Genomic DNA, 20,895 nt, shown 5'->3' with positions numbered 1-20,895 from the left:
AGGATTTGAACCCAAGGACGTCTGGTTCTGTAGCTTCATCTAACAAGACTATTTTTATCCATTCAGTCCACAAGCACTTGATAGGAAGGCAATATTTTCCTAGAAATAAACATTCCCATGAGGTAAACACATATAAATATGTTTTCAAAATGACAAGATATTATGTACAAACTATGCTTATTAAATACACATTTAAAATACATTAAATATACATTTGGTTCTGTCAGTTTCACAGACCTAAGATCTAGTACTCTCCAATTTTGCCTCTCTTTTTATGGATGTGCACTGGATATTACTTAATTTGGGGGCCCAGAATGGCAGAATTGTCAATTAAGAAAGTCACCAATTTTTATAGTAAGCAAATATGAAGACCCTAAAATACTGATTGGTCCCACATTATACTTTCTTTCTGGATATTAGCCATACTGTTTAATGACAAACATAAAAAAATTGTGTGAGAAATAGTCCACACTATTCCTTCTTTTTTCTTTTGCTGTCTTGGAGATTGAACCTAGGACATCATAACATACCATGCAAACACTCTAACACTAAGCTTGACCTCAGACCCTTGTTTGAGTTTTTTGAGTTATGCTTACAATAATAATATCAACAGATAAGGTGTAGGATAGATGCTTGAAAAGGGAAGAATTTATCCATCACCTTTTCTTTATTTTTTCCTTTTGGTACTGCTGCTTGAACCCAGAGGTGCTTTACCACTAGCTGCACCCCCAGCCCTTTTTTAAAACTTTTTTTTGTTTTTTCAAGGCAGGGTTTCGCTAAATTGGTAGGGCCTTGCTAAGTTGCTGAGGCTGGCCTTGAACTTGCAAGCCTCCTGTCTCAGCCTCTCAAGTTGCTAGGATTACAGATATGTGCCACCACACCTACCTTTGTCTTAGCACCTACCATATGAAGGCACCATAGCAAACACAGAGATACACACGGTATATAAAACATTCTAAATTCATGCTTATGAGACTTCTTTCAGAATCACAGAAAAAAAACTTTAAAAGTCAACATGTGACTGACCCAAAACCTTTGTAACATCATGTAGTGCTGGAAAGAAGCCAATAGTTCCATCCCTTGAACCTGGAGGGCTTTCAGTCACTAAGTAGTATGTCCTTATGGGCATTTTCCTGTTAAAGAAGACTTGTGTATTCTCACTGCATTAAACTGAAGCAGGTAAGTATTTATCCTGTGTTTCTTAGGAAAGGCCTTATAGGGATGAAAAAATAGTCATATTTATAAATGCTAATCTATATTGCACTTCTATTATTTTCTACTTTTAATAGCATATAGGTTCTGTTGGCTCTAGTTTTTATTTCTTCTTGCACATGTGCTTTGTACAGAAGTCCATCATTTGCTGTATAGAGTCTTGATTTCTATTCATCTGGTGAAGCTTTTCAAGGTCATCCTGGCCTCATATCCATCACTCATGTGTGCCTCCCTGATTTCCTTTGTCAGTAGTACATATCAAGATGATTAATGGTTCAATGTTCATATTCAGAAATCTGACTAGATAACTGTCGTTTTATTTGTTGGAATTTATAATTCAAAAAAACATTGATGAAGTTGTTCAAGAAAAGAGATCAATACAAGTCAGTTTTACTTATTATGAACGACAAAGCTTGGTAATTTGTTAGTTTAAATAGGCTCTGTACCTGCATACTCCCTGGGAATGTGCTAGGGGATTAAGGAAGGGTATCCAGTCTTTTTAAAGTGACTCTACTGCAGAGCTGATAGGAAATGCTCGAACAGGAAAGACTGAATACCATCCTGGGCTGGAGGCTGTTTCACTGTCAGAATGAGAATCTATGAGTTTTGTAGGAAGACCTTACTTTTATTCTCTTTTGGCAGGGAATATTAAGTATATACCCACTTTAAAATATTATTTATCCATTATTTTTACTTAATTATTTACCTTAAAAGATGCATTGCTTTTATAAGAATGACAAGGACTTATTATTAAAAATAAAATAGGGACCATCAAATAAATTTTTAAAAATCCCCTGAAATCTACTGTCCAAGATGATTTTGGCCTTAAGAAGAGGTATTAAAGCAATATAAAGGATTAAAAAATATCAAAATAAATTCAAGGTTTTATACAAATTTTGTAAATGGTACAAGGTATGGGTTTTCGTCAGCTTTTTTGCTGCTGTGACAGAGACCTTACAAGAACAATGTAGAGAAGGAAAAGTTTATTGGGGGTCTCACAGTTTCAGAGGTTTCAGTCCATGGGTGGCTGACTCCATAGCTCTGGGCTTGAGGTGAGGCAGAACATCAGGGCAGAAGGGTATGGTGAAAGAAGCAGCTCAGGACATGGCAACAAGAAAGGAGAGAGGGCTCTCCTCACAAGGGACAAAGCATAAACCCCACTAGCACAACTCCAGTATTCTGACTCCTCCAGCCATACCCTGCCTACCTACAGTTACCACCCAGCTAATCCATTCAAATGGAGAGCTAATGCACTGATTAGATTAAGACTCTCATAACCCAATCATTTCACCTCTAAATTTTCTCTCACATGAGCTTTTGGGGGAGACACCTCATATCTAAATTATCACAGTGCATTTCAAGTTGAGAGTTTTATTGTTTGTTTTTCCATAAATTTTGTTTACGTGGCTATTATTTTAGGATAAATAGTTTATTTGCAATATTACTCTTAAACATATAAATTTCAAGCATATTACTGTTTTATTTTTTAAAAAGTGAAACTATAAAATTATGATAAAATATATTAATATTTTAAAGTGTGTTAGCCGGAAAATAGAAAAGAAAAAAAAAAGAAAAACCCTAAATCAGGCTGAATAAAATACAAAAGTTACAACATATCAAAAAGACAAGCAAAACATAACTAAATCATGATAAAATTACAAGAGAAAACAAAATGGGAAGAAAGGATAGCATATGACAAGGAGCTAATTTGTAATGTTCTAAAAATGCCTACTCTTAATTAAAAAATCCATAGTATATATTTTCTTAATATGCTAGAAAATTCCATTACAATCAACAAATGGAAAGAATCATATTATCAATAGGCCTGTGAATCTCAGTTGTCTCATATTCCCAGCTATGTGATGCTTAGTCAGTCTGCATGTGGTCTCTCATGGATAGATAAAACCAGACTATTCCATAGGATTCTGCATTGAAGTCCAAGAGTGTTTTGGAATTTTCGAGATTACAGATACGCAATGCTCTTACCTATACTCTGAGATGCACTGGTAATTTTAGTATGAAAATGAATGATCAATAATTGTTCAAAATATAACTTTTGAATATGCTGCCATGATTGATAGTTACGCCTCGACCACAATGAAACTCAAACTATTATTAAAAAGGACTTTCCCCTCTTTCTTAACACTAAATTCAGGCTCCTGGAGATCTTTCATAATTTCTGCTTTGAGATCTGGTGGTGCTGTTGTGTTAAAGTTGCAGGTTTCTGTCAAAAAATCCCACAGCAGGTCTCCATTTTCATTACCATCAATAAAACAGTCAGTAATGTCCATGGTGGACAGAAGGTCATAACACTCATACTTAATCCCCAGGTTGTCCAGCATCTGAGTAAGGTGAGAAGATGTGACATACTGGCAGAGGTCATCTCTGGGTAGGCGGGATCCATACTTTTTCCACAGCTTGTCCCAACCACTGGTCCCTGGATAACAGAATAAAATTCACATGTTCACTTATTCTTTCTTTCATTTACCTCCTGCCAACCAGTACACTAGATGTTTGGGAAGAGCAGTGAACAAAATAAAATTCTCATACTTTGTGGAAGTCAATTTAAGGAGCACAGATGAAGGAGTGGGTTAAATAAATAAGTAGACATGTCAGATGAGGATAAGTGGTAAGTGAAAATTTAATCAGAATAAGGGATGAGGAGGCTAATGAATTTGAAGAAGTGTCATTTTATCTACGGTGGTCACAGAGAGTCTTTTTAATAAGGTGACATTTGAGCAAAGACCTAATAGCAAGCCATGTAGACATCAGAGGGAAGATTACTCCAGGTAGAGAAAAAAGCAACAGCAAAGGATGTAAAGCAGACACATGCTTGACCTGTTTAAGAACCAACCAGGAATTCACTCAACTGGAGTTGAGTAACCAAGGGATAGAGTAGAAAGAGATGAGGTTGGATAAGTGGCAGGTGGTCTAGATGAAGTGCCAGATCACAAGAGGCCATATTGGAAACCACTGTAGAAACAAATTAGAAGTTTATGGACTCATGGAAATGTTCTATGTCTGTGTTGTCTACTATGGTAGTCACTTACCACCTGTAGTTATGCAGCACTTAAAATGTGATTAGTTGTTACTGAGGAACTGAATTATAGAATTTTAGGTTTCATTTCATTTTAATCAATTTTAATTTCAACTTCAATAGCCAAATGTGGCTCCCATATTGGAAAACACAATATTAAGAGACTAATTTTCATTTTAATAAGGCACTCTGGCTATACAGATGAGAATTGACTCCAAGCACATAAGAGAAGAAGCAGAACAGTGAACTACTAAAGAGAAATGGTTGGACATTTTTTGTATCTTATGCTCCTAAATCCAATGGTATTTGGCAGCAGCTTGGATTTAGGGTATGAACAAATGAAAAGAATCAGTGGAAACTCCAGGGATTTTTGCCTAAACAAGGGGAAAGGCAGAATTGCTATCAATTCGCGATTGGAAGAATGAGGAAAGAACAGATTTAAATGTATTAACAGCCATCTGGTTTGGGAACTATAAAGTTGAGATACCTACTGGATATTCAGGAGGTGATATAAAGAAGGTAGTTGTTTGTGTTAGTCTGAAGATCAGAAGAGAGCTCCAAGAGTTTTTTTAAAAAAATGAAGTGGAAGGAAAGAGCACAGTAAATAAACGATAATTTACTCAAACCAAAGGGTAGCCTCATGTCCATACACCATTTATAAGACACTGCCTTGGACTGCCATTAACTAGGTTTGCTACAAATTTTGCACCCCAACTTTAGAAGACAGTTTAGCAATATCTGTTGTATTAATTGAAAATTTAACCCAGCATAGAAGCTAAGAGATAAATCATGTGGTTTAAGTTAACGTTCCTAGAGTTAATTCAACCTAAGAGATTATCCAAAACAGGAAATTGGAAATAATAAATACTCTAGGTAATTGATATTCTACTAATGTTTCAGAAGGTAGAGAGATACTTGCAGGATTTGCTCTAAAAAGGTAAGACTGGATGAGGCAGAAAAAAAATTAAATTGTAGTTGAATTTAAAAAGGATTATGAAAATGTATTTTTAAATATTTCATACCAAAGATAGTAGACTGTCTTCTCAAAAGAGAAGCCCTCCTGTCATTATTATTATTATTATTATTATTATTATTAAACCTGGTGGAGAGAAAAGAATCAAACACCAATTGCAGAAAATTTGCTGGTGTCAGTGCTGTGACTCAGTGCCACTTCTGAGCTTAGCAATTATACACTCTCTGACTGATGCATTATCATAATGGCTCTCAGTGGGCACAACATATGGTGTTACTTTTGCTTTCAACATGATATAAACCAGATTATTTTTTCCCTGTGTCTTAAAAATAACACACCATAATTTGCCTGCTTCCTTAGGAGAAGACAGAAAACTTGGAGAAATCCTTCTATGTCATCTCCCTTGACTAGATAGGCTGTCTTCAATTTGGCAGCTCTCTCAACTGAGACCTGACTATATTATCTGCAGAACCATGCCACCAGCATCAGTTTAGTTGGGGATACTCCTCATTTAAAACAAAATCCAAATCTTTAGTTCTTATTTCTTCTATTTTTTACCCCCAAATCAAATCTTTCATCTTCATAATCAGGAACCGATTCTAGTTATCACTAAGTGCATATTTACTGAGCTGGGTTAGTTGTGTAACGAATGCTTAGGAACAGAGAAAAGTGTCTTTCCCCTCAAGCAACATCCATAAATGCAGTCATTTAATTCTGATTTCAATTTCTTTCTTTTCCCAATTAGTTTTATATGTTTACCCTTTATTGTTTTTATCTGGGCATTTCTCTCTCTCTCTCTCTCTCTGTGCTCTGTGCATGTGTATGATTGAACCTTTTATTTCCGTTTGTTTATTTTAAAACCCACCTGCAAATAGTATATTTTATGTTATTTATATTTTAATTTTTGGTAACAGTGATTTAACCCAGGAGCTTTTTGCCACCATGCTGCATACCCAGTCCTTTTTATTTTTTATTTTGAGACAGGGTCTCACTAAGTTGCTAATGGACTTGCTAAGTTGCTGAGTCTGGCTTCGAATTTGTGATCCTTTTTTCTCAGCCTCCTGAGTTGCTGAGATTACAGGTATGTGCCACCACATACCTATAGGCAGTTTAAAAGGAAATGTCCTTTTTTGGGGGGGATGGACACTCAGAGCTAATTATAGTTCTTATATCACAAGGTAGAAATAAACAACTGTTCAGTTCAGATCAAACACATTTTGAGTATCTTCTGCAGGCAAAGGTTTAATAAAGATCTGGCAATAAATTAAGAGGCAAAAACCCTGCTCTCAAGAAACTCTCCTGAACTCCCTATATGTAATAGCACATTGCTTAAAGTGTTTACAGATCTGAATACTTCTTTAGATTAGGAGTCTTTCAAAGGTAGAGGAAAGCCAGGTGTGGTGTTCATACCTGTAATCCCAGTAGCTTGGGAATCTGAGGCACGAGGACCAATTTAGCAAGGCTCTAAGACCCTGTCTCTAAATAAAATACAAAAAGAAATTTTTTAAAAAAGCTGGAAATATGGCTCAGTGGTTAAGTGTCCCTGGGTTCAATCCCCAGTACTCCACCCACTCAAAAGAAGGAGAAGAAATATGATGGTTTGGGGCTGGGGATGTGGCTCAAGCGGTAGCGTGCTCTCCTGGCATGCACGGGGTGCTGGGTTCGATCCTCAGCACCACATAAAAATAAAATAAAGAAGTCGTGTCCACTGAAAACTAAAATATAAATATTAAAAAAAAAATTCTCTCTCTCTCTCTTAAAAAAAAAAAAAAGAAATATGATGGTTATCTCGGTACCTTTCAAAGCCTACAATTGACTGATAGTACAAGCTCAAAAAACTGAACAAACCAAATCCACAAGTAACTATGCTATACAGCAAACATGGAACTGAGGTATGTATTGAACAATGCTGATCCCATACCACATCTTAGCCAAACTAGATGATCAAATGACTCCATATTTCATTACCTTAACATCTAATAAATTTCAATCATAAGTGTCTATATAATGCTCAAATAATGGTAATTTGGTAGATTCAATTAAAGAATTCATCCACCTGGGAACAGGTTAATATCTGACTGCTTGGCGTATAAGAACTCAGGCTACATGACTGACTTAAGATGATCCTTTAGAGCAAGATGATTCTCCAGAAACGTCATTGATCTATCTACCTAGATGAGATCTTGGCTAGATGAGTGCTCTTAGGAATTTAATTTAGTAAATAAATTCTAAGCTGTTCTGAGTCTACCTACAATGAGTACTCCACTTTCTTCATTACAGAGCAGATATGGATGAAAATATTATGCTAAAACAAATGAAATACATCCTGAAACATCTTTGTTGTTTGTTGAAGCAAATTCCATGTAGAAGGTGATCATAAGATCTTGATAAAAATGGAGTGCAGTGTGAACCATTTCAGATTAGGTATTCCAATATTCAAGTTTATGAGCTATTTGTTTCCTTTTAATTATTTTATTTATTTATTGGTACCAGGGATTAAATGCAAGGCTTTGCACATGCTAAATATGTACTTTACACTACACTTCCAGCCAGATTAAATGTTTTAATCTGACAAGTCAATAGAGAACGGAGTTTGAAGAATTAATTTGGTTAGCAAGACAGGCTAGGGCAATTCTTCCTATAGGAGGAGTAGGAGGGACACAGATGGAGCACCTCAGTCTAGAAAGAGTTCTTAAACATGTCTTTTATTCATAGAGTAGACTAACAGAGATGGATTTGAGGCTTTATCATGAAATGACTAGAACAATGTAGATTATTTCAGTACATGTTTACTGATATAACAATATCTGGTTAGAAAAATTTTTGTGGCTAAATTTGTTTCCAATGTTGAGAACTAAGCTTGATTTATTTAAAAACAATGAACCATATTTATATTGGATACAACCAAGTAAATATTTCTGTTTTTTAAAAGGAAACTAGAGTTATTTCCAGACAATGAGAGGGCCACAGAACTTGTCTCAGAAAATGTGTTGTTGTAAGGCAGGTTGGTGGGTGCAAGGGTTCGTCTTGGTGATAGAGGTAAAGCAAAAGAGAATTAAACTATGCCATGTAACAAAAGGATTAGACTAGGGAAGTGAGGAGCTGGCATCTCAGCATTAAGCTAAAAGAATATGGAGAGGTCAAAAGAAGTTATGAGAGTAGGTAGGTCCAAGGGAGGTGGGCCCTGAGATAGCAAGAGAAAGACCAGAAAGAAACTAGCTGTGAGACCTTAATGCTGAATTCTGTCCTCTGCTCTGCCTTCCCTCATGTGTCAAAGAATAATGCTTAGAAGAATGAAGGAGGTATGACTATGTCCATGCCTGTACATGGTGGATCAAGATGAGAAAGGGTGGGTGCAGCACATGCAAGCCTGAGCCCAGGAATCCTCATGAGTACAGGAATGATGAGGAGGGTGGAGAGACTACCCACATTACTTAGGATGAAAGCTTCAGTCATTTACTCAGTAATTATAAGAATTACGTACAACCCTATAGGATTAGGGAACCTGGAGGCAGTCCACTTAAACTCAGTTGAGGACCATGATCAATATATTCAACATATTCCTTTTTCAGATGGAATGTTTTCTTGAACTGTAAAGAAAATTATCTTGAGAAGGTGTTTATTTCTTTCATTTTAACATCTTTAATTTTTTTTAACACTTTTGATAAAAGCAAAAATAAGAGACATTTTAGCATTAGGAGAGAGAGAAGTGAAGAATTCAAAATAAAAGATCTAAATCTATTTTCTCTTTTCTTCAGTGGTTCTTCTTTTAAGAAGATATGGATGTGGTATTTCTTCCACGGCAGTTAAGCCCTCTTCTAAGAAGTGACCATGGGAAAGGAGAGAGGAAATCAGTCCCAGTGCCATAGTCTGACTTCTCTTATTTATTGCATTCTTATGTTTAGGAGTGACGTCTATTAACAATATTTTTCTCTTTAGGACATCTGTCTTCTATACTATAAGCAGTATAAAAAGAACCCGTGAACCGCATATTGAGAAAGTAAATAAAATATTTATTTCCACCATCCAAACTACCTTGATTAACTTTTTCCTCAAAATTCTTTTCAGGCATATCTGAGGTCCTGGGTTTAATCCCAAACACCACAATCATCCAACCAACCAATCATTCAATAAACAGTTTTCAAAAAGAGCTAACTTGTTTTTGAGTCTTTACCCTCTGTTGATTTTTTTTTTATCCCTGAGTACATATTTACATAGCACATATGAAGTACATTTTTGGATAGATACAATGTAGGTATGATTATCCAGAAACAGCCCTTGAATTAGCTAAGGCTCAGAGACCAAGTTTACATAAGTAGCAAGTGCCTTACTTTTCTTGCCCCATGTATCATTCTTATGTGTGTCTTCATTTCTCTCTCTCTCTCTCTCTCTCTCTCTCTCTCTCTCTCTCTTTATGGTGCTAGGGATCGAACTCAGGACTTTGTGCATGCTAGGCAAACACTTTAACACTGAGCTACATCCCTAGCCCTAGTTTTCACATTTCTTGATGCCAATAAACCATGGCTTCTAGTAACTCATTCATAACATGGCCAGCCGAACACTGTGTCTATGAGGTTACTTGGTCAGTTCTCAGTTGCATAGAAAACTCATGTCACTTTCTAAATCTGGCTTTTTAAAATTAATAAATATATACTCATATACTCTGATACTCTAATATTTAATTCCTAAAAAATATTTTAGAATAACCAAATATAAATATGAAAGTGAACTTGCTATCTATATGAAATATATTTTAAAATCAAACCATATTATTTATGGATGAATTGCTATTTCTGTATGCAAGACTTTTTCAGGTCCACTGATGCAGATCATCAAGAACAGACTTTTGACAATGTGAAGAACTAACTTTACTTTTATGTTCCTAAATGCAGTGCAAAGTACTTTAGCCCAGTGTCCTAATTTAGAGAGAAATTAGTAGAAAGGATCCTGTTTACATAATCTCTTTTAAATGGAAAGCCAGACTTTTCCCACAAAAATTAATACTTCTAACTAACTAGAGGTTAAAAAAAAAATAGTATATCAAAATGTTCTCATGGGGAGCAGGTTGTGTACAGGAAGTCTCATTGCCAAAGTCTCATAAGTTCAAGCCCTGGATTATAAGCAGCAACTATTTTTGCAATCTTGAAAACTATTCATTATATTTAAGAACAAGTTAATTTTATGACATAGGGATTGAGTATGGAGTCGGCTGTGTGTTTGAGGATGACAGGGACTTTCTGCATTTTGAATCAAGACATTTATCACTAGGTGGGCAATCCACAAAGACTGCATGGAAGGATTACTCTAATAAATAAATGACCTCAATAATGTTGACATTTCATTTTCTAAGAACATTTACTTATGTTCTCTACATGGCACTCTGTATCTCTGGAAGCCACATGATGGGATCAAAAGCTTCTCTGGCAAATACATCATCCCAAAACAAACCTGTGGGCCATTTTTTATAGGTGTTTGATAAAAGCTACAATGAGCAGTGTTGCTAATGGTTTACAAATGGAAATTAATCAAATATGATAGCATCTTAAATATTTTAACCTTTAGTTATTAATTAATATCCAGAAGCAAAGGGATACTCAAGTGACACAAAGTAAGTATAAATATTCACTACTCTTAGGCTCACTTAAAAATTCCTATCACTTGGGGCTGGGGTTGTGGCTCAGTGGTAGAGTGCTTGCCTCACATGTTGAGGCACTGGGTTCGATTCTCAGCACCACATGTAAACAAATAAATAAAAGTCCATCAATAACTAATAAAATATTTTTAAAAACTATCACTTGACTGTCCTCTGTTGTATAAAGAATTCATAAAAGAAGACAAAGACTTTTACCCAAGAAAAAGAAGTAAATAGATATTTAATTCCTTTACACCCCCTAAACTAAGAATGTAGCAAAAGACTTTCTTAATAGTATAAAAAATAATTGATTGGAGTCAGAAACTAAGGCAAGAATTCTATAACAATGACAAAATATACTAGATCTCCTCAAACACATGAATCCATACATGCACTATTGCCATTTTAAAATTCAGGCTGAACGAAAATAACGTACCTGATACAAGAATAATGAGAATCTTAGCATTGTTAGCTAAGAGACTATGGAAGAATTTCAAGGTAGCTGGAATATCTTCTACATAATACAGCATCTAGATAGGAGGGAAAGAGAAATGGAAAAAGAAAAAAAAAAAAGAGAAATGAGACATTGCTCTGTGTTGGAGTCTTTGTTGCTTGGACTAGAAGGTTTGATTTTCAAGTTCAGTGAATTTTTATCCAATAAAACTCTTAAGACATTTAAAGATTAAAGATGTTATATGGAGAGATAGGACAACAGCATGAGAAAATATTTGGGAAAATGGAAAACTATGGCATTTGTTCAATTAAAGCCAAATAGGTTTAAATTTTACTTCTGGCTTCTATAACACAGACATTTATAGCTGGAGACACTTTGATTCCATTCCACATGGGGACATTGATCCTCTGCCTATTCTATATTTTGTGAACTGCAGTCTTCTGGGAGAAAATGGTGCTGGCACCATAAAATCAGACCCCATTTCATGGAACGTTGCTTTAAAATTAAGTCCTTTGTACTAGCTTCTCCATGTGCTCACAAATGCTTTTTTTTTAAAAAAAAAAAAAAAAAGAAAAGAAAGAAAGAAAGAAAGAAAATCACAGAAAAATGTGACAAATTCTGATGTCTAGGACATTGACCTGAAAAAAGCAGGAAGCTACATGCTTAGTCATAGAGTGTTAGGGGTCAGCCCACCCTCTTTTAGTAAGTGCAGAACTTTCTAGCCAACACACAGAGTGTGATATTATTCATTGGGAGTGGGAAAATTTCCCTAATGATTTTCATGCCCAAGTGGCTAACCACCCCACAGACACTTCTTATATCTCACCTTCCTCTCTCTCAGACAAGAATTCAATATTCCATATAGTGTGTTCATAACAGAATTCATTGCACCAAGGGAAAACAACTTAAGCTGTAGACTCTCTCACGTGAATGAATGAAGTAGAATGAAGCTGCTTATGGCCCATACTGCCTCAGCAGCCGTGTTGAGTGCCAGGTCACTCCACATTGCCCACCACAGGGAGCGCAGACAGGCACCAACACAGCTGATCCACAAGATGGCTAAATACCTATGACATGACCTGGATGAAAAAGAGACAGGGCCATAGCAGACATCCTGAATTTATCTAAGACACAGGGAGACCTGTGGGCTGACTGTGAATATCGGGAGAGGGTCAGGACTGAAGTAGCAGTGAAGAGATAGAGCTCAGAAAATGTTGAGTAGATAAAGGAAAGAGAGATGCTGTGAGGAAGAAAGGACAAACATGGAAGTCTGGGGGTGGGGGACGACAAAGAAGCTGATGCCTAAAGTCACAGTATTTTAGAACAGGGAAAATAATCGGAATCAGAGCATTAGTGGAAGAACTGGCTTTTGATAAGAGGAGGCTTCTGCAATAAGACAGGAGATGATGGTTACAAATGCAGCTGTGTTTGCAAGTTAAGAGGGTGAGAGATGAGTTTTCATCTGATAATTTATATGGTTTTCACACAATAAGAAGTGAGGTCATCAGCTGGAGATGAATGGTAGGGGGAGGTTGCAGGAGAATAAGGAAAGAAGGGAGTTATGAAATAGTTATGTGAGCAGGGGGGAAAGCAAGTATAATAGACAAACACCCAAGGCTTGCTTAACAACATTAAGTGCCCCCTCATGCAGAAAAGGTTTTATCAACCAAGGGAACAGAGGTATAGGATTGCCTAAATATGTCAACCTTGGGGTCGTTTCTTCTTTTGGTTTCTTCATGAGTTTATTTCTTTGGTCTAACTATAGTTGTGGTCTATAGAACAGAAAAAGTGTTTTGTTATTCACCAAGTGGTAGATCTGAAATATGCACATCTGCTGGTAGTAGCCAACTCTCAAAGCCTAGACATTGCTCATGCTATCCAGAAATATCCTTGAAGGCTGGAAATTCATCTATTCATCTATTCATCTGGTCCTCTATTCAAGAGTTATCACTCATTAGGCTCTTGGTGCTAGACGTAGAAATAAAGTCCTGCTGAATGACTGGCTGATATCAGTAAGACTTTATTGATCTGAGGAATCATAAAACTTGCCCCTTTTGCTTTATACACAGTATACAGGCTGTTTATTAAAGGCTAAAGCAAAAAAGGATTTAGAAAAAATGTACATTCCAGACCATTTGGGTCACTGGAAAACTAGCCAGGACATATATTCACTCTATTATGTATTCGTTCTACTGTATATGAATCTGTGTGGGTTTCTCACTGCAGAAAAATATATCTAGATAGATAGATAGATAGATAGATAGATATAGATAGATATAGATATATAGATATAGTGATGACTATGGAATAAAGAAAATTGGCCTTATGGGATGTTAAGGAGAATTTTATCAATACTTGTATTTGGACAGATAATACTCCCTTGTAAAATGAGAAATCACAAAATTTTCATTTAAAAAAACATTAAAATTTTACACATGCTTGATGAATATTTCTGAAAAATCTCCCTTCTGATAGTATTATTATAATAAATATTTCTTACCTGAATCATATGAATAAAGTCCCACTTTTGAAGCTCTTTTTTCTCCATTATTCTATTTTGATATTCAGATGATGTCTCTTTATGCCAAGCAAACTTTATGTTCTCGAGGTTTGATGTCTTGGCTACAAGCTCTAAAATACAGAGAAGAGGTGGCACACCATCAATTTTAATTGCAAATGTGGAACCAATTTCCATTTAGAATTTTAATGCAATCAATGTTATATACATAACAGATATAAAACACATTTTTCTTTTTTATGCAGCTCTGGGAAACCTTGGGGCTCATTCTGATTTTTTCCCAGGATTAAATAAAATTAGAGGCAAAAGGAAGAGTCAATAAGAAATAATTATGAGAACCTGGTTAGATATAGGTTACATTATCTTAGTATTAATGGGGAATCCACTAGTAAATTTTATTAATGTAAAGTTGATATGAAACAGGTAATATGACTGTGAAATCAGGAGCAGGAAACCAAGGCCCAGGACTATATCTGGTCTACCACCTATTTTGCATGAACTATAAACTAAAAACATATATTGTTCTATTTCCTGTCATTCATGTTTCATGCTATTACATTATTATTAATTATTTTATTATTATTAAATGACTAGAAAAATCAAAAGAAGGACAATATTTCATAATTTGTGAATATGAAATTCAAATGCATTATAAAATGCATTTATAAATGAAGTTTTATTGAAACACACTAATATTCAGTTTAAATACTGTCTATGGCGAGCTTTGTGCCAAAACATCAAAGTCAATTAGCTGTGACAGAGACTAGTGGCCTTCTGAGTCTTAAACATTTACTACTTGGCCCTTTTCAGAAAAAAAAAAAAAAAAAAGCCAATTCTTGTTGTAACCCATTAAAGATAAGCTATTTAAGGGCAGGAATTCTGTCATATTCTGAATCAATGAATGACTCTGACCCTAAGAATAAAAATTAAAACTAATAGTTGATGACGACATGGGAATGGATGGAGAGTCAATAAGAGTCTAATTATTCACTGTTCACAGGCTGAGGCATTCATTCATGCCTTTAAGAATTAATTAGGTTCTTCTCCAAAGAAGCTTACAAAGAGCATACCACAGTCACTGTATTATTAATCATTCAAGGCAAAAAAATATGAGATGATAAGCCTTTGTGTATAAGATTTGGCATATAGCACCAAAGGCTACAGGTACCTTTGTATTTGGTGATTTGTTCTGCACTCGGTTCAACAACTTCATTGTTGATATGCACTCCTGGGTATTGAACCTGAACTTTGGAGAGAATTTGAAGATCAATTTCACCTAGAAGATAAATATACAGAACAGATTACACCATTACAAAAATAAGTGATTAAGAACAATTTGAGCTGATTTATTATCTGCCTTACTTTTACAAGAAAAGACTAGCAGAAAGAATAATGCAAAACTGTTCCACTGCCACAATACCTGTAAGGCAGAAACGCTAGGTTTTCAGTAGGACTCATAATGTAATTTGAGGGGGAACATGAATGTCATTCAGCCATTCATTCATTCACACATATAATCTTTATTTAATATCCATCACTGCATTTTATTAAATCAAAGATGTCATTGATTACAGAAGATGACAATCCCTATTTTTGTTTTACCAAGTCTGGAAAAAAAACACCGTTAGATATAATTTTAAGATTTTATCAACTGACCATAATCAGAGACATTAAGATAAGGAAAAATAGCTTAGAATGAATAAACTTGTCTAGGCTAGAAGAATGAAAAAAAAAGATTAAAAAAAGATAAAAACATATGTTAGGTACAAATAAAGGATACAAAATATGTCAGACATCTGCCTTCTAAAGTATCACTGCCTAGTGGAAAAGACAGATATGGCAACAATCCTGGCTGTATTGGGCTAGGGTGGGATGAGGAGAGGAAATCATGAGGGAAAGGATATAAGAGAAGTTAGAATAAGCAGAGCTTCTTGAAAAGAGACCACTCTCCAGCTCTGTCTCTCTCCAGGTGAGGGAGGTGGTCCAGAGACTTATGGGAAGTGAAGGATTGTAGGCAGAGCAGACAGGATGACAAAGGCACAAAGTCAGGAAGTAGAAGAGTACCTATGAATACTTAGAATACTGGGTGAGGCGGGCTTCTAAGCAAGAGGAAATCCAAGAGGTAAGTGGAGAGGAGATTTTGGACAGAATGGATATTCTTCCATTAATTCATTCATCAACTACTAATTGACGGTTTACCCTGTGCCAGCAACTGCACTAGGCTATAGCAAATGCAAGAGCAGGAGGATCCCCATCCTGATGGAAACTCGGTCTATAAGTGATGGCATAGGAAAAGGTGGTAAGGCAGATGGACTTGCATTTCAAACAGGTGTTCTCCATGTACTGGGTGTATATGATCTTGTCAATTTGCTTTACCTCTCTTAGCTTCATTTTCCTCATCAGAAAAATATAAAAAATAAGAACACGTAATTTATTAGCCGTGAGGGTTAAATGTGTTAATGCAGATAGAATACAGTGCAAAATAGAGTTGGCACTGAATAAATGTTAGCTATTAATTATTTTTATTGTTGCCATTGAGTCCCTGTCTTTAAAACCATTCCTTCTATCCCTATTACTAATGCCTCCAAATTAAGTTTTGCACTTTTATTCGATTAGGTTATGATGTTGACCTTCATTAAAATGGAAATACCTCTTGGCAAGATTAGCATATGAAAATTATGTTAGACTTTAACGTTTTGGCATAAATGACATTAACAGAACCTTTTCAAGGTTAGACATTGCAGGCAGAAAAACAGATCATAAGACTGGGAGATCTGGAATAAAGTAAATGAGAAAGATAAACCGGGAACAGAAGATGCTAGGCTAGGAAAACAGGATAGTCAATGTCATAATGGTAGTCCAAAGAAATGCCAATGGATTTGGGTTCCAGAGATGGTGCATATGTACAGGAAGGCAGGGGAGTGAGAAAGAAGCTGAAGTGGGGGATGAAAAACTTATTTTTCTCCAAAGTTGGGAATACTACATAAAATTTCTTATTCCTTACCTAACAATTATAGCTACAATTTATTGGCCACTTATTTGCCAAACATTGTACTAGATGCTTTACTTAGAACCTCTCATGTGCTCCTGATTGCAAACTACAAATTATTTAAATCAGATAAAGTGATTTGAATATTTTTAATAATATATTTATTATTTAGTGCATTGTACTTATATATAATAGTGGGGTTCATTTTGACATATTCATAAATGCATATAACATAGTTTATTCACAATCCTCGTTTCCTCCCCTATTCCCTACCCCTGTTCTTTTCCTCTACTTTATTGGTCTTCCTTATATTTATGTATTTACTTTTTAATAGGTGCATTATATTTAAATATAAAATTGAAATTCATTGTGATATATTCATACATGCACATAGCATAATTTTGTCAACTTCACTCAGAGGATACTGATATATCTAATGTTTTAAGCACATCTGTTAAAATCTGTAGCGTTTGGTCTTCTATTTCATACTAAGAGACAGGAACATGCTGAATACTAAAAGTACACAAAAAGTATTTTATTCTTCTCTACAGCAACTGTTTTTGAAGGGGAAAAAATAAGGCAAATGGTTAATTAAAAAAAAAAAAAGCTATAGGCTAATTGGAAATAGGTCCCAGCTTGCCCCAAAGGACTGAAACATGAAAGTCCTATTCCTGCTTCTGTCATCCAATCCACTATCTTCAACTTTTCATAAATCAGTTATGAAGATTTCAAAGTCAACATTTTAAAAGAAATCACTGAAATGTCATCATTTCTCCCCCTGGGACTTGATAAGATCTCCTCCTCCAAAGATGGATCCAGACTTTTCAGATCTGCTCCAGTGGCAGATCACATCCAGCACAGCCTCAGACAGGTTCAGAGCCAGCAGTCCCTCTTCCATGGACACTAATAGAAGATGCAATTCGAGAACAGCAACTGAGATAAGCAAACCATGAGTTTGGGTAGCAAACGCTAGAGTGCAAAACCATGTGTGTTACATCCCTAGCAAAAATGAACAAATAACAAGAGGAGGTAATGAAGCTGTTTCTTCAGGAGTAAGCACATGGAACCTATTCCTGACTTTACAGGTAGGGTGACTACTATGGTTTAGATCTTACATATCTTCCCACAGGTCATGTTGTTGAAGTCTTGGTCCTCAACTGATGGCACTGTTAAGAGGTGGGCGAAGGCTGGGGTTGTAGCTCAGTCATATTGCACTTGCCCTGCATGCATGAGGCACTGGGTTTGATCCTCAGCATCACATAAAAATAAATAAAGATATTATGTCCATCTACAACTAAAAAAAAAATATTTTAAAAAAGAGGTGGTGGAAGCTTTGGGGTGGATTCTAGTTGGAGGGCGTAGGTCACTGGGGGATGCCCTTATGGGTATATTGAAATCCAGACCTCTTTCTCTGCTTCCTGGCTACCATGAAGTGAGAAGCTTTCCTTTGTCACCTGCTTCTGCCACAACGTACTGCCTTGCCACCGGCCTAAACGCAACTAATCCAAGTGAACATGGACTGAAACCATGAGCCAAAATAAACATTTTCCCCTTCTAAATTGTGTATCTCAGGTATTCTGTCACCGCAATGGAAAGCTGATTTACACTGTGACCAACCATACTGCCTGCTTGCAAAAGATAGCTCCATTCTATGCCTATTGTCCTAGTGACCCATCTAGTTTTGTTTTGTAGACTCAAATTTTTTCCTTTCAACAAAACATTCTTCTTCACATTTTATTTTGTAAACAAAATTTTTAAAAGGAACTATGTCTTAAACTGACCAGTATAATAAAACAAATGAGCAAATAAGACACACATATTTTACAAATTTATGATAATTTTAATTCCTTTTACCTACTCTCTGCAGCTCTATCAAACAGCATTCAGTTTAATAACTGCTGCCTGATTCTGCTTTACTAGTGCCATCTAATATTTTTTTCTTCAAAATTCTAATAAAAAATGACTGCTTAAAAAAATTAAAAAAAATAAAAAGAAGAAAAAAAGTATGATGAGTATTTACATCAAACAGAATATCAATAAATCAAATTTTTAAAAAGTAAAAAAAAAAAAAAAGGATTTTAGGTTGGATATTTCTTCATAGATGGCATCATTTAGGTATCCTCATGTAGTAAAAGGGCTAGCTGATGACACTTTGATAAGTTCACTAATCCCATTCTCAAAGACGGAGCCCTCAGGCCTGATAACCTCCTAAAGGCCTTATCTCTTAATGCTGCTGCATTGGGAATTCAGTTTCAACATGAGTTTGGGAGGAATGAAGACACTCAAACCATAGCAACATCAAAAGTGAAACTGAATATAAAGATGAATTTGGGATATTATGATTAAGGTTGATGAATTTTAATAAAGATACAGATTTGTTAGGGAATATTGATAACAGGGAGGCTATACATGTAGGGAAGGAAACCAGGGTAATCTTTGTACCATCCTCCCAATTTTGCTGTGTGTTATGGTTTGGATGTGAGGCATCCTCCAAAAGCTCAAGTGTGAGACGATTCAAGGTTTAAAGGAGAAATGATTGGGTTATGGGAGCTTTACCCAATCAGTGAATTATTCTCCTAGTAGGATTAACTGAGTGGTAACTGCAGGTGGGTAGGGTATGATTGGAGGAGGTGGATCCCGTGGGGAGTACCTTTGGGGTATATATTTTGTAACTGGAGAGTAGAATCTCTCTCTCTCTCTCTCTCTCTCTCTGCTTCCTGATCATCGCATGAACTGCCTTCCTCTGCCATATTGTTCTGCCTCACCTTTAGCCCCGAGGAATGGAGTCAGCTGCCTATGGACTGAGACCTCTGAAACCATAAGTCCCGGATAAACTTTTCCTCCCCTACAGTTGTCCTGGTTGTGCCTTTCAGTCACAGCAGTGAAAAAGCTGATTAGAACACTGTGAATTCAAAATTTCTCCAAAAATAGTTTTTAAAACAAACTTAGATATACATGAACTTCCTCCACAATAAAGTCAGTCAGAAAGATAGTTGAGACTTTCTATTGTATTACTCTTGACTAATAATTTAGTATTTAGTTACAAATATTTTCTTGAAATTTTCACCTATGCTGTTTCGTCATGTAAGCTTCATTCTTTCTTTGTCCTCCTTCCCTGGCCATCAGATAGTTTTCCTACTAAATAATTCTTTGCTTTCCCTTTTGTGTCACTAATAGCAATGTTCTTATTCAAGCCCAAATATTCCAACTCTGATAATACTGTAATAATATCTTAAAAGGTCAGCCTATCTCTCTCTGGTCTTGTCTCCTGCAAAGCTATCACCATGACAACCATTTAAAACTCTATGCTAAATGAGCACATCACTTACCTGCTTAAAATTTGATCAGTTGGGTTAGGGTCAAGCATCTTGACTAAACATAAGTCACCCTGCCAGCTTCCTTATTCTCATCTCACAATTTCACGTTTTGAAACTTTTGTCTTCAGGAACCCTCTATCACTTGCATTCTCCCAGCCCATCCCCATAGACCATGTTCTTCCATATTTTTTCTTTTGCCCATGTTTTTTCCTCTGCCTGGAATGCTATTCCTCGCTCCCTTCCTTCATCGAGCTAACATTCATAGGTCTTGAACTCTGCCATACATGACTGACTGTTCTGGTGGGTTTTCCCACTGAGGCTGCTTCCAGGAAACACAGATAACACATACTTGTCTTTCTTGATCTAAAGTATTGCTTTTCTTCACTCATTTAATTCACTAACAAAGGCTTGACTCCAATAAGTTTGTTAAAAAGAATCAAGGTACCTATAACAGCTGAGCTGGTTTAATCATCAATCACTGAAAAGCATACCAGGGGTTATCAGACCCTATGGTACCATGATCCAGGAGTAAAAGAGAAAGAAAGAAAGTAAAGAAGGAAGGAAGGGAGAGAGGGAGGGAGGGAAAGGGGGGAGGAAGGAAGGGAGAACATTTGTTCTTGTTCAGCTGAATCCCTCTGTGCCAAAATGTTATAAATGTGTTCCTATGTTCGGTATTAAGTACCCTTATTATAAATGCTTTTAGTGAGCACACAAGCCAAACTCATGTGTCAAAGAGATGGCAGAAACCAAACTAGGCCCAAAT

The 20,895-nt window shown here is 36.0% G+C and overlaps 1 protein-coding gene across 1 annotated transcript in view; it reads right to left on the bottom strand.

The window, feature by feature from the left end:
• Positions 1-274: 274 nt before the first annotated feature.
• Hnmt (histamine N-methyltransferase) overlaps positions 275-20,895 on the bottom strand; it is a 46,972-nt gene continuing 26,351 nt past the window's right edge. The window contains exons 3-6 of the mRNA XM_015479141.2: positions 14,995-15,102; positions 13,809-13,939; positions 11,291-11,384; positions 275-3,649 (exon numbers count right to left, since the gene is read on the bottom strand). Coding sequence (XP_015334627.1) covers positions 3,294-3,649; positions 11,291-11,384; positions 13,809-13,939; positions 14,995-15,102 — 689 coding nt within the window. The 3' untranslated portion in view covers positions 275-3,293. The remainder of the gene's footprint in view (positions 3,650-11,290; positions 11,385-13,808; positions 13,940-14,994; positions 15,103-20,895) is intronic.

Source organism: Marmota marmota, unplaced genomic scaffold (genome assembly GCF_001458135.2).
Source record: "Marmota marmota marmota unplaced genomic scaffold, marMar, whole genome shotgun sequence".
In the NCBI taxonomy this organism is placed as follows: domain Eukaryota; kingdom Metazoa; phylum Chordata; class Mammalia; order Rodentia; family Sciuridae; genus Marmota; species Marmota marmota.
This window is presented reverse-complemented; position numbering and strand designations above follow the sequence as displayed.